This window comes from Hemiscyllium ocellatum, chromosome 4, assembly GCF_020745735.1.
Source record: "Hemiscyllium ocellatum isolate sHemOce1 chromosome 4, sHemOce1.pat.X.cur, whole genome shotgun sequence".
In the NCBI taxonomy this organism is placed as follows: domain Eukaryota; kingdom Metazoa; phylum Chordata; class Chondrichthyes; order Orectolobiformes; family Hemiscylliidae; genus Hemiscyllium; species Hemiscyllium ocellatum.
Window position 1 is genome coordinate 56,851,468 of NC_083404.1, and position 15,248 is coordinate 56,866,715.

Sequence of the window (15,248 nt, forward strand, 5' to 3'; positions counted from 1 at the left end):
AATCCAGGTTTTTCACAATATATAATTTCAGTTACATCACACTGTAAACTTTTCCAATAAATTCTGTGTCAAATGGTCTTATACTCTACAATCACCTGAAGCAGCAGCGCTCCGAAAGCTAGTGCATCCAAATAGACTTGTTGGACTATAAACCTGGTGTTGTGATTTTTAGCATTCTGCAGATCTTTCTTGCACCCAAGATTTGATTTGACAATAGATGCAGGAGTAGGCCATTCTGCCCTTCGAGCCTGTACCACCATTCAATATGATCATGGCTGATCATCCTTAATCAGTATCCTGCTCCTGCCTTATCTCTATAACCCTTGATTCCACAATGCTTGAACGCTCTAAACAACTCTTTCTTAAATGAATCCAGAGACTGGAAGAGGTTTCTCCTCATCTCTGTCCTAAATGGTCTACCCCGTATTTTTAAGCTGTGTCCTCTGGTTTGGAAACATGTTTCCTGCCTCCAGAGTGTCCAATCCTTTAAGAAGCTTATATGTCTCAATCAGATTCCCTCTCAGACTTCTAAACTCAAGGCTATACAAGCCCAGTCGCTCCAGTCTTTCAGTGTAAGGTAATCCCACCATTCCAGGAATTGACCTCGTGATCCTATGCTGCACTCCCTCAATAGCCAGAATGTTTTTCCTCAAATTTGGAGACCAGAACTGCACACAGTACTCCAGGTGTGGTCTCACCAGGGCCCTGTACAGCTGCAGAAGAACCTCTTTGCTTCAATACTCAATCCCTCTTGTTATGAAGGCCAGCATGCTATTAGCCTTCTTCACTACATGCTGTACCTGCAAGAATACCCAGATCTCTCTGTACTGCCCCCTTACCTAAATTAATTCCATTGAGGTAGTAATCTGCCTTCCTGTTCTTGCCACCAAAGTGGATAACCAGACATTTATCCACATTAAACTGCATCTGCCATGCATCTGACCACTCACCTAACTTGTCCAGGTCACCCTATAATCTCCTAACATCCTCATCACATTTCACCCTGCCATCCAGCTTAGTATCATCAGCAAATTTGCTAATGTTATTACTAATACCATCTTCTAGATCATTAACATATATTGTAAAAAGCTGCAGTCCCAGTACTGATCCCTGCGGTACCCCACTGGTCACTGCCTACCATTCCAAAATAGAGCCGTTTATCACTACTCTTTGTTTCCTATCAGCCAACCAATTTTCAATCCAAGTTAGTACTTTGCCCCCAATACCATCCGCCCTAATTTCGCTCACTAACCTCCTATGTGGGACTTTATCAAAAGCTTTCTGAAAGTCCAGGTACACTACATCTACTGGATCGCCCTCGTCCATCTTCACAGTTACATCCTCAAAAAATTCAAGATTAGTCAAGCATGATTTCCCCTTCATAAATCCATGCTGACTCTGACCAATCCTGTTACTACTATACAGATGTGTTGTAATTTCATCCTTTATAATAGACTCCAGCATCTTTCCCATCACTGAGGTCAGAATAACTGGTCTATAATTTTCTGCTTTCTCTCTCCCACCTTTCTTAAAAAGTGGTGCGACATTAGCCACCCTCCAATCCGCAGGAACTGATCCCGAATCTATCGAATTCTGGAAAATAATCACCAATGCATCCACGATTTCTCGAGCCACCTCCTTCAGTACCCTGGGATGTAGACCATCAGGCCCCGGGGACTTATCAACCTTCAGACCTAACAGTCTCTCCAACACCAATTCCTGGCAAATATAAATTCCCTTCAGTTCAGGTCCTTCAGTCACTATTACCTCAGGGAGATTGCTTATGTCTTCCCCAGTGAACACAGATCTGAAGTACCAATTCAATCATCTGTCATTTCGTTTTTCCCCGTAATATAATGCCCTGTTTCTGTCTTCAAGGGCAACAACGTAAAAGATCAATCATGTGGACCGATGAATAAAGACTTCACCACTTCGTCATGTTCACATTCACTTCAGATCACAGTAGCCGAAAGCATTTGTAGCAATACGAAAATTAAGACTATTTTCAGTCCAACAGTATTTGTTTATCATTTTAGCATTGTGTATATCCCTGTACTCTAACTTCAATTCCGGAACTTAAAGCAAAGCTGGATAAAAGACCAAACAATGTGCTCACCTTGCACCAGACAATGGACTTGGAATACATATTTTGGGGCAAAATATAATTGGCTTAATTGCAACAGGACTCTAGTTGAGGGCATTACTTGCAAAGTTATATCATGACATTTCAAGATAGCTTTATCTGAAAATTCACAAATTCAACGAATAATTTGTGACTGACCTTCAAATCTGGAATTGCAAACTTGAAGTTGGTAGAGAGGTGGTTGTTCCTCGTCGTTGCAGCATTTAATTTGTCCCATGTCTGTTGACATGTTTTCTCCCCAGGAGCAGATATTAACCAAAATTCTGTCATCCTCAATAAGTAAATTGTTTGAAGTAAACGGATATACTGAAATAAGACAACAAAACCCAGTTAATGCAATAGTATCTTCATGCTTCATTGTACATGCAGTTTATAGAATTAGCCTCACTAATCATGTCATATTACCCCTGCAAAGTTAAATACAATTACAAGGCCAGGATGACATTGAATGAATTATATATTCAGACCCACAATCAAAATTGGACATTACTTCTGCTCCATCAAATTAAAGATCCTAAACTAAATATTTCTAAGATATACAGTCAACTGCTAATGAACAATGACAAATGGAAACATTTCATGGCAAAATTAAACGGAGCTGCCAAAAACTGCATAGAGTGCATTCCTCTCCAATTGTCTTTAACATGGGAAACAGGATAAGGATTAAGCAATTCAACCCTTTGAGCCTGCTCCATTATTCAATGAGATCACGGCTGATCACTTCCCTGCCAACCACTGTCAGCCTCGTCCATAATCCCAGCCTCTTTTACCAATCAAAAGTCTGTTAAACTCAGCCCTGAATATATTCAATGACCCAGTCTCTACTGCTCTCTGACAGTGAATTCAGAGATTAAAAACCCACTGAAAGAAACCTTCATGTCCATCTTCACGCTTTTATTTTAAAACAATGCCGCATTTCTAGATTTCCTCAAGTGAATATGTTCTGTCAAGCTCCCTCAAAATTGTGAAACGCACAAAGATCACCTCTCAGGTTTCTAAACTCCAATCAGTATAGGCTAAGAGTACGGAAGTTAATGCATAGTAACAACCCACTTACCTCGGCTGCTTAACGTCACTGATAAACCTGCATTTTAAAGTACCTTTCAAGCCTGGGAGTATCTTAAAGACATCCCAAACAATTCTTTTTAGCAGAGCAAATAGCAATGAAATAAATAAGACTAACAGAAAATCCTGGAGAAACTCAGCTGGTCTGGCATCATGCATGGAAAGAAAGCAGAGTTAACATTGAGCTTTCTTCAGATCAAGATAATATGACCCTGAGACAAAGAACAGGAAATGACATCACCAACCCAAGGAAAGCTAAACACCAATTGAAACAGGCACGAACACCAGTGCTTCACCAGAGGGTCACTGATGATGTTACTTAGGATGGTGAAGAAACGTCTGAAAATGAACCTCCCAACTCAGCGAGCAAACTTACATCCAGGATAATATGTTTTAGTTTGTTATAATGATATTGGCTGAAAGCATTTCTCATGCTGGTCACAGAACAAAGAAAATTACAGCACAGGAGCAGGCCCTGCTCCCTATCCATCTATGTATCAGTCTAGATACATCTTAAATGACGCTACCATGCCTGCCTATATTACCTCCATTGGCAACGTGTTCCAGGCACCCACCACCATCTGCATAAATAACTTTCCACGCATACCTCCCTTAAACTTTTCCCTTCTCACTTTGAACTCGTCACCCAAGTAATTGAGTCCCCCACTCTGGGAAAAAGCTTCTTACTATGTAACCTGTCTATACCGCTCATGATTTTTTAGACTTCAATCAGGTCCCCCCTCAACCTCCTATTGAAAATAATCCTAACCTACTCAACCTCTCTTCATAGCTAGTGCCCTCCATACCAGATAACATCCTGGTGAACCTCCTCTGCACCCTCTCCAATCATCAACACCCTTTTGGTAATGTGGTGACCAGAACTGTACGCAGTATTCCAAGTGTGGCTGAACCAAAAAGTCTTATACAACTGCAACATGACCTGCCAACCCTTGTACTCAATATCCCATCCAATGAAGGAAAGCATGGTGTATACCTTCTTGACCACTCTATTGACCGGCATGGCCACGTTAAGGGTACAATGGACCTGAACACCCATACCTTTCTGTATCTCAATTTTCCCCAGGACTTTTCCATTTACGATGTAGTTCGCTCTTGAATTGGATCTTCCAAAATGCATCACTTTGCATTTGCCTGAATTGAACGCCACCTGCCATTTCTCTGCCCACTCTATATTCTGCTGTATTCTCTGACAGAGCCTTCATTATCTGCTTCTACACCAATCTTAGTGTCACCTGCAAACTTGCTAATCAGACCACCTATACTTTCCTCCAGATCATTTATATATAATCACAAACAACAGTGGTCCCAGCACAGATCCCTGTGGAACACCACTAGTCACAGTTTTCCATTTTGAGAAACTCCCTTCCACTACTACTGTCTCCTGTTGCCCAGCCAATGCTTTATCCATCTAACTAGTAAACTCTGGATCTCATGCAACTTCACTTTCTCCATTAGCCTTCCACGGGAACCTTATCAAACACCTTACTGAAGTCCATGTATGTGACATTTACAGCCCTTCCCTCAACCAGCTTTGTCACTTCCTCAAAGAATTCTATCAAGTTGGTAAGACAGGACCTTCCCTGTGCAAAACCATGTTGCCTATCACTGATAAGCCCATTTTCTTCTAAATGGGAATAGATCCTATCCCTCAGTATCTTCTCCAGCAGCTTCCCTACCACTGATGTCAGGCTCACCAGTCTATTCCTGGATTATCCCTGCTACTCTTCTTAAAAAAGGGGACAACATTAGCAGTTCTTCAGTCCTCTGAGACTTCAACTGTGTTCAAAGATGCTGCAAAGGTATCTGTTAAGGCCACAGCTATTTCCTCTCACTTCCCTCAGTAACCTAGGACAGATCCCATCTGGACTCAGGGACCTCTCCACCTTAATGCCTTTTAGAATACGCAACACTTCCTCCCTCCTTATGCCAACTTGATCTAGAGTAATCAAACATCTATCCATAACCTCAACATCTGTCATGTCCCTCTCCTCGGTGAATACCAATGCAAAGTGCTCATTAAGAATCTCACCCATAACTTTCCTCCTTTGTCCTTGAGTGCGCCAGCCCTTTCTGTACTTACCTTCTTGCTCCTTATAGGTGAATAAAAGGCTTTGGAATTTTCCTTAACCCTGCTTGCTGAAGATATTTCATGACCCCTTTTAGCCCTCAAGTCTTCATTTCAGATTGGTTGTACGTTCCTGATATTCTTCCAGAACTTCGTCTGTTTTCAGTCACCAACACCTTTTGTATCCTTCTTTTTCCTCTTAGCTAGTCTCACAATTTCACCTGTCATCCATGGCTCCCTAATCTTGCCATTTCTTTCCCTCATTTTCATGTCTGTCCTGCACTCTAATTAACCTCTTTAAAAGCCTCCCACATATCAAACAGCTGCTCCCAATCCACATTCGCCAGCTCCTGCCAAATTTTGGTATAGCTGGACTTCCCCCAATTTAGCAGTCTTCCTTTAGGACCACTCTCGTCTTTGTCCATGAGTATTTAAAAATTTACAGAATTGTGATCACTATTCCCAAAGTAATCCCCAACTGAAACTCCACCCACTTGGCCGGGGTCATTCCCCAACACCAGGTCCAGTATGGCCCATCCAGAATTGGAATATTTACATACTGCACTAGAAAACCATCCTGGATGCTCCGTACAAATTCTGCTCCATCTAGGTCTCTAACACCAAGTGAATCCCAGCCAATGTTGGGAAAATTAAAATCTCCTATCACCATCCTGTTGCTCCTATATCTTTCCATAATCAGTTTACATATTTGTACCTCTATCTCATGCTCGCTGTTGAGAGGCCTGAAGTTCAGCCTCAATATTATTACCGCACCCTTCCTGTTTCTGAGCTCTGCCCATATCGCCTCACTGCTCGAGTCTTCCATAGTGCCCTCCTTCAGCACAGCTGTGGTATCCTAACTAGTAATACAACACCTCCACCCCTTCTAACTCCCTCTCTATCCTGCCTGAAACATCGATATCCTGGGATATTTTGTTACAGACCATGCCCTTCCCTCAACCAAGTCTCAGTCATAGAGTAGCATGAAGTCATCTCTGCTGTTCTGTGTAGTGCCACTGGGCCTTATTTATCCAAGGAGAACAGACATGGTGCTCTCTAATGTCTTAGTTATAAGATAATACCTCAATAATTCAGCACTCAACTTAAACTGCATTGCTGGAACTTCAGTTTTTAATTACATATTTAGCATTGACACTTGAATGCAAAACTGCCATTTTTCTTACAAACTTTATTACTCATATTTCTTTTGAAGAAAATTGCCTGCCTATAACTAAAGAGAATCACAGATAGGCGTCATAAGTACATGAAATTTTACACAGAATCCCGACTGGCTTTACCTGGTAAAGCCAGTCGATGCAACAGGTAAAGCAATACAGAACAGAGGTTTGAGTCTCAATTACCAATTAATGCAAGTTTGCTGTAATCAGTTATACCGACAATCATAAAATTTGCCTCAACATTCAGGAAAGATAACGCAATTCATGGCAGGATTAGAAATCCTGGCTGATAAGTACATGCGCAGATATTGGATAAAGGCAAGACTGGGATCAGCTGTCACCTGAATAATTACTATTTAGGTTCACATGGCATGGTTATGCATGGTTGCCTGTATGTTTGGAATCATGGTGCAGTTTTATTCATATCATTCAAAGCAGTAGGACAGAAAATAGGCAAGAAAAAGAAAAGCATGGTACCTACATACCATTCTGTATTGTGGCAAGGTTGTTCAGAGATGCTAGCTAATTAGTCTCTGATAATGACACATACTTCCTCTCTCCCTCCACAAAGTAGAAAGCATATCAAATATATTTCATATGAAAAATTTTGGATATATGAACTCGCATGCGCTATTCTAAGAATGAATCATAGTAAAATACAAGCTCAAAAGAAAATTAAGTCAAAGAACTTTCAAAAGGAAAGGATATTGCCAGGGTTGCAGGATTTGAACTACAGGGAGAGGCTGAATAAGGTAGGGCTGTTTTCCCTGGAGCATGAGGGGTGACCATATAGTGGTTTATAAAATATGGAGGGGCATGGATAGGGTAAATAGAGAAAGTGTTTGTCCTAGGGTGGGACAGTCCAGACTAAGAAGGTGCTGCGTGTGCGGAATTAGCCATCAGAGGAAGTGGTGGAAGCTGGTACAATTACAATATTTAAAAAGGCATCTGAATGGATATATGAATAGGAAGGGTTTATAGGGATATGGGCCAAATGCTAGCAAATGGGACTAAACTAGGTTAGGCTATCTGGTCATCATGGACGAGTTGGACCAAAGGGTCTGTTTCTGTCCTGTACATCTCTATGACTGACATTTTCAAATGAGAATTGACAAATCACGTGTTACACAGTAGGACCAGAACTGAAATCACCAAGTTTTCACTTCTTGAAAAATACCCAAGCGTTCCAGCAACTTCCTGATGATCAGTTTACCAAAGTCTTGTGCTAGTTGTTTCCTGTCCCATTCTTACTCACAGAAGAAACAAACAAATTGAGTATAAGTTTATCCTCCCCTCACTCTCAGTCTAGTCTACTTTTATTAATCTGAAGTTGTTCATATTAAACTTCATGTAACTGTAAAACACCATTAAAAATGATTAAAACATTAATTCCCAGTCTAAATGTACAGTGACAAATAAAATCTGACAATTAATATCAACTCGATTTGGTTCCAAGGGAGCACAGCTAGTAAATTTCCTGATCTAATCATGCCTTATTGGAAACAACAATTTAATTCAAGGCATTCTGAACACGCTATTTTTGTTTCATAGATTAAATCTTCAACAACATTGTATAATAAAGCCTTGGCTCAGTATGTTTCCCTCACAAATTGTTGAAAAGTGCAGATGATAAAATAAATTACTTTACCCCTTTAAAAGCCCAGTGACCTCTGATGCTGATAAACTTGCAAGCTGTTGAACATTTTTATTTTAATATTTTACATGCACAAGGGCAAATAGAGAGGAAAGAGTGCGAAGTAGGAAATTTCCAGCATGCTTTTCACAAGCATGTCAGCTGGGAAACACAGCTGTTCACTAGTAAATCACAAACATTAATGTTTTCCAGGTGCTGGTTACTGTCCATATGATGCACAGCAATAAAATGACATGGACTGCAGTTTTGTTTTGTTTGAGGACAGGCACTGATTCTTTGCTATATATCTATACCTTAAACCAGCTTCCTCCGATTCCTGATCGCTTGGTCAGTGGGTACAGTTTCACTCAATCTACTGTGCCTAGACCACTCATTACCTGGAACCCCTCTTAACTTTCACTTGTTTGAGGCGAACAATCCCAGCTTATCCAATTTATCCATACTACTGAAGTCCCTCACCTCTGGACCCATGCTTGTAAATCTTTGATATATCCTTTCTAAATTCCTCATAAGCTTTCTAAGATAGGTTGTCCAGACATTTACACAATACTTCAGTTGAGGCCAGGTTCTCCATAACTACTTTACTCAGTTAAAAATCACAACACCAGGTTATAGTCCAACAGGTTTTTGGAAGCACACTAGCTTTCGGACTGCTGCTTCATCACACCCCAGTCCAACACTGGCATCTCCAAATCACGACTACTTTACTTATGTATTCTATGCCTCAATTTACAGATCCCAGTGTCAAGTATTAACTAATTGCTCAACTTTCCCTGGTACCTAACAATTTGGCAAATATACTGCTAGGTTTCTCTGATCTTTCACTCCATTAAAAACTGATCCTTTTTTTCCCTCTACTTACTCTTTATACTAAAATATAACACTTTACACTTCACTGTATAAAGTTTCTTCTGCCACTTTACCATGCATTCCATTAGCCTGCCATGCCTTTTTGAAATCTTAATTATCCTTCACATTGTTCTGTTTACAATACTACCAAGTTTCCAGTTATCCAAAGTTTTGGAATTTTTCCCTGAACAACCAAATCTACATCATTGAAAAAAGCAGAGGTTCTAACACAGATCTTCAACAAACCCTGCAGACATCGCTTCCACCCAAACAACAAATCACTGCTTCCTGTCACCCTGCTAACTTGAGATCTATGTTGACACCATCCCTTTTACTCCAAGGACTTTAACTTTATTATCAAGATGGTGGTAGAGTAGTGGTGCTATGTCCAAGCTCTTGAGCCAGAGCTCACACACATCCATCTGCTTTTTTGTTCCCCTTTTTACTTTTATTCTTTTCTTTTCCTCTTTGGAGTCCTTTTCGGCACCTTTAGCAGGGTAAGAGTGGGCCTGGTCTCCCGAGTACGTGCAACAATAGTGACAGGAGTCGGTTTATCAAGGACAGTGAGCCCAATGTGGGGCACAGCAAACCTTCAGAGAGCTTCTGACAGTGAATGCGGGCCCAACAGAGACAGATGGCGCCAGAACATGGTGTCTTCAACATTGGTGGACTCAATGCAAGACTTGAAGTAGTGCCAGCAGAACTGGTTTTTCAAGATGGCAGTGACAGCAGGGTAGCCTCTGCAGTCGGCAGAATCAGGACATTGGACTTCAGATATGACAATGCAGTAGACCGGAATTGGTATTGCTGGCAGATCTTAGCGGCGGTGTAGTAAACCAGCTGTGGTATTGGAACAATGTTGGCCTTCTGGAATGAACTGTGATGCAGGGATGTTGATAGGTATAGAGCATACCCCCTGCCACTGATGTTGAGCGGAGCACAAGGAGGGAGGAAGGACTCTGTTTTTAGTTATATTTTATATCTTTATTAACTCAAACTGGCACCAGATCATGGTGACTTATTACACTTTGCACTGTGGTTTGTTAAATACAAGTGACAATTAATTATTCAATTCAATTCATTCAAACCTAACATTTAATTTTATCAAATGCCTTTTGGAAACTCATGTGAGCCATTTCAACTACACTGCCTGACCAAAATTCAACCAACTTAATTTCCCATCATAAGTGGTTGGGTTAATCCTTGCACTCACTGCATTTATGGCCATTGCCAGATGGAGAGCATGCATGTGTAAAATTTGAAGGATGCTTTTAAACCTATGCCCAGGAGCTAGGCAGTATTTATCAACCAAATCACCTCATCCTAGATTTGATAAGGAGATACAGTTATGTACATTACTTACACACACACACAATACCTTCTTCTAATCTGCCAACAAAAACTGCTCTTTACTGACAGGAATTGTAATTAAAAAGAATTACATAGCTCAGAGTCACACTGGCTGACAGGAGCAATAACAGAGTACTGTCGAATACCAGTCATTCCTGAGAACACAGTCCACTGAAAAACCTTCATATATGTGCAAAACCAAATGCTTTCAAATCATTTATTTTGTTGTTCTTTGTTCTGCTTTGTATCAAGCATGGTGAATATTACTAATACCAAATATTAAAAACTTTAGGTACAACTGGATTCATGCCAATGGATCACAGAACCCATTTTTAATGAAGTTGCCCCATATCCTGCATTGGAAACATAGCTACATTCTTGCTCACAATTGCAATTCTCTGGCACTGCTTGTGTCCAAGAGAAGTTAGAATATTATGACTAGTGCTTCTGCTGTTTCCAACCTCACTTCCCTCATTATCCTCAAAAGACTTTCATTTAAACTTGGTGGCTCACCAATTAGTTCAACAGCCTTTCCAATACTTTTCTCTATCAAATTTTAACCCATCCTGTTTCACAACTACATCCTTGTTCACTATTACTTTGGTATCATTGAATTCTAGCTTTACAGTGCAAATAACCTGCTCCTAACCCTTTACTGATACCATTCATGAAAAATGATATTAGAGAGAGTGATTGATATTAAATGCAAATAGGATGTTAAAGCAATAGTTTTGAAAAGATATCAAACTGCATTAAAGAAAGGTAATCAATTAAATGAGCCAGGATTTTCAGAAATCAAAAATGCAACTCAAGTGATTTGAAAGAAAGCATGAAATATACAATTCACGTAACTTGACCCAAATATTCCATGTAGATGATTGCTTTCAACTCAGTTCTCCTCCCATCTTCCTTTATCCAACTCTACCAATGTAATCAACCTTCACCCATCTCTTCAGTAGAAACAGACCAGTCCGTTCAACCTCTAATAGATATATCCTTATATGTCTAGTATCATCCTTGTAAATTCTCATTGCACTCTCACCAGTACCTCCATATTCCTTTTATAATAGTGACCAGAATTGAATACAATACACCAGCTTTGGTCTAACCAGGCTTAGATTCAAGTTTAAGACTTTTACTTGCAATTCTATACCACTAGATAGAAGCCACAATAATAAGCTTGATTTAATTCCAGCCTTGTTAAACTGTCTCACTATTTTCCATGATTGCCAAAATGTAAAACCTCAAATTTATCTATTATCATTGCCAAATTTGCGTGTAATCTGCAAATTCAATTTTTTTTCTAATTTGTGGCACTCCGCAACTTGTTTCTATCTGCAAATTTAGAAATTGTGATCCTAATACTAAAACCCAAATTAATATCAAATTGTGAAGTGATCCAATTACTCATTATGTAAGACTTATAGCATCATAGTGATTTACAGCACAGAAACAGACCCTCCCATCCAACTTGTCTATGCCGACCAGATATCCCAACCCAATTCTACCTGCCAGCACCTGACCCATATTCCTCCAAACCCATCCTGTTCGTATACCTATCCAAATGTCTGTTAAATGTTTCAATTGTACTAGCCTCCACCATTTTCTATGGCAGATCATTCCATACACATACCATCCTCTGTTTGAAAAGGTTGCTCCTTGGGTCTCTTTTATATCCTTCCCCTCTTACACTAAAATTATGCCCCCTAGTTCTAGACTCTCTCCACTCCGCTCTCCCCCCCCCCCCTCCCGGGAAAGACCTTGTCTATTTACCCTATCCATGCCCCTCATGCTTTTATAAACCTTTATGAAGTCACCCCTCAGCCCCCGACGTTCCAGGGAAAACAGCTCCAGCCTATGCAACTTCTCCCTATAGCTCAAATTCTCCAACCCTTCTCACCTTCAATCAGTTGGATTAACCATCTGTTAACTCTGCAACAAAACTGGCACACTATCCATGCTGTTACCTGTCCCCAGACCCCACAATCACTTATTTATTAATTTATTGCAAAGGCTTTTTGAAAGTTAAATTACAGATGAAAAGTCATCCTTATCAAATTTTGTACTTACTTCTTCGAAATGCTCAATGTGGCACATCATGAAAGATGTTTCCTTTTGAAAACTAAGCAGACTTTTTTTGGTTTCTAGACACAGTAAATCTAGTTAGAAACTTAGTTGGCAGACAACAAACAGTCAGGATAGATGAATATTGTTCAGACTCAGAAAAGATGGGGATTAGTGTATCCGGTGATCAGTACTGTATCCATTTTTAGTTGTTGGTGCCTAAAGAGGCAACCTACTGTGCAGAACTTGTTTCTGACAGCAGAAAGAATTTCCAGTACATGGAACAAGTGAGCAAGAACAACAAGGCATATATATTCAATTGAAAGATGAAGGTATGGGTGAACACAGACAATTGAGAGATTCAAATACTTAAGTGCCACAAAAGGCCATCAGCATTTTTGGTGATATATATTAGGGTGCAGAACGCAAAACAATAAATTTAAATAAAACAATGCTGAGGTTGCAGCTAAGAGCACTATGTTTAATTTTTCATTGACTTTCTATTCAATGCAGGAAAGGCACAAAAGGAGATTTTTAAAATTATACAGGATTTTAATCATTCCTTTGTGGTCAGCTAATTTTCTGCATTTGGAGAATGATATGGGATCAATTTTAAACTTAATGAGATGCATCAAGGTTACAAGCTATTCAGTTGTAAAGAAGTCTGTTGCAGGATGTAATATGTAGCTTCAGCATATAGTAGACTCTCCTAAACAAAAAAGGGAAATGGGATTGTACACCTTTTAATCACAGATGGCTGCAGGAATATGGGATATTACAACATCTCTACACTGATCAGTGGGATCAGAAAAGTCCTAAGTATGAACAAAATGTATAAACTACTGTATTAGATACATAACCTGACAATCTAATTGCTTCATCTAATCAACCTTTCCAGATATTTCATAAAAAAAAGCCCATGAATAGTCAATTGCAGCATCTGCAATGGGAAAACAATTGTTATCCAAACTCAAGTTCTCAAAAATTACTTAAGTTGAGACATGTTATGCCAAGACATTTACACATAAACAAGAAGAATGCCAGTTTGGAGATCCAATTCACTTTAGTGACAATTCTGCTTTGGTAACATAACCATCAGCCACAATCATACCAAATGGGAGTGCAGGCTTGAATGGCTGAAAACCCTACTCCTGTTCCTAGTTGTTATGCTTCCATGATATTTGCTACACAAACCTGTAATTTACAACATAATCAATCATTCTCATTCTGACTGAAATAAAAAAGATTTTTTCAAAATTAGTGTAGGTTACAGAGCATGGCAACACATTTGCAAGAAAGGAATATGAATACCAATAAAAATGATAGCAGTACATCTATACATAAATGAACTGCAAAATCCCTTCAATGTCAATTCAACATGAAAAATCTCATGAAAGTGAGATCCAAATCAGATTCCTAGTAAAATTTGCTTTATACACTACTTGGTCATTTTTTTAAATAAAGAATCAGAACTCTTGAAAGTCAAGGGATCAAAATCATTGGACTAGTAATCCAGAATCCTAGGCCGATATTCTGGGAATAAAAACAAATTGCTGGAAAAACTCACATCTGGCAGCATCTATGGAGAGAAAACACAATTAACATTTTGTTTATAGTGACCCTGACATGTATTTGAATCATGTAATGTCCATTGGTAGAATTTGAATTTAATTTTTTAAAAAACAGTATTAAAAATAAGTTATTCTAATGTCAGCCATGCAACCATTGGCGATAAACTTATTTGATTCATTAATGCACTTTAGAGGAATTTCCTTTTCAGAAGAAAATCTGCCTTCGGTCTGACCTACATGTGACTCTGGGCAACAAATGCTGACTGAGCCAGTGTTGCTCATACCCCACAAAATACAGGAAAAAATGTGAACACCAGAGTCTTTGATTGCAGTTCCCAGAAAATGCGTTAACACCGTACTTCAAACGCTATTGCATATACCCCTGTTCTGTGGTGTCTTCTACACGGGTTAACAACAGAGCAGTCATGCACTAAACAGATGGATGAATTTTATTTTATTCAAAAACGCTCCATACTCAACCACAACAGACGAACATTTTTCCAGCTAAAGCGAGTGGATTACTTTAGCGATTGCTCAACTGATGTTTACACTTCCCTAAAACTTGCAGCCCTTGACAGACGTAGGAAAGGGCGATGCTCGCACAGTGACAGCCAGAAGCTGGGGCCTTCAATGGCAGTGACAACCTCAATCTACCAGTTGATCCTTCATTGAGGGAAAAGGAAGGAGGATCGGGCCAGTCTCCAATGGGGCCCGAGGCTTATCCCTCGTAATTTATCTCTCTCTCCATTTAACAAACAACCGTCCCACGTCTCCCACCGCCCAAACCCAACCATAACAAGACAACCATCACCTTTCAAATATGCCCCACTGCAGAAAGTAGAATGACGTACCGCCTGTTAGACTGGGGGAAAGACAGTGCTACTCCGCTCCTGACGGTCAGTATTTCAGTAACCGTTCCCCCCGCCGCCGCCGCCTCCTCCTCTTCTTCCCTCACATTGCTTGAGCAACCTGGTCCTTGATCGGTGGGTCAGCTGAACCTCACGCGCCTGCGCATTCTCTGGGCTTCGTGGGTCAGCTGACCTTGACGCGCTTACGCGGCCTCCGGGCTCGTTCGGGTCAGCTGAGCCTCAAGCATCTGCGCATTCTCAGTGTGGGCTGGACCGCCTGCGCATGTGCAGTCATGACTTCAACACTGTTAATTGATCATCGTTTTCTGCTTTCCTGGTGCAAATTGCAATTTTGGTAGGGGTGGATGTTGTAGTCATTGTTTACTTACTGTTGCTAGTGTATTATGCACACGTTTCTATGATCTACTCTTCGTGATGTT

General features: G+C 40.1%; 1 protein-coding gene across 2 annotated transcripts in view; it reads right to left on the minus strand.

Annotated features, from left to right (window-relative positions):
- The window catches only part of atp6v1c1a (ATPase H+ transporting V1 subunit C1a), a 90,777-nt gene extending 75,733 nt beyond the window's left edge, over positions 1-15,044 (minus strand). Inside the window, exons 1-2 of one of the 2 annotated variants that reach the window (XM_060823249.1) lie at positions 14,812-15,044; positions 2,282-2,449 (exon numbers count right to left, since the gene is read on the minus strand). In XM_060823249.1, coding sequence (XP_060679232.1) covers positions 2,282-2,413 — 132 coding nt within the window. In that variant the 5' untranslated portion in view covers positions 2,414-2,449; positions 14,812-15,044. Of the gene's footprint in view, positions 1-2,281; positions 2,450-14,771 lie in introns of both variants that reach the window. The other variant, XM_060823250.1, reaches the window with a different exon arrangement.
- Positions 15,045-15,248: the final 204 nt, after the last annotated feature.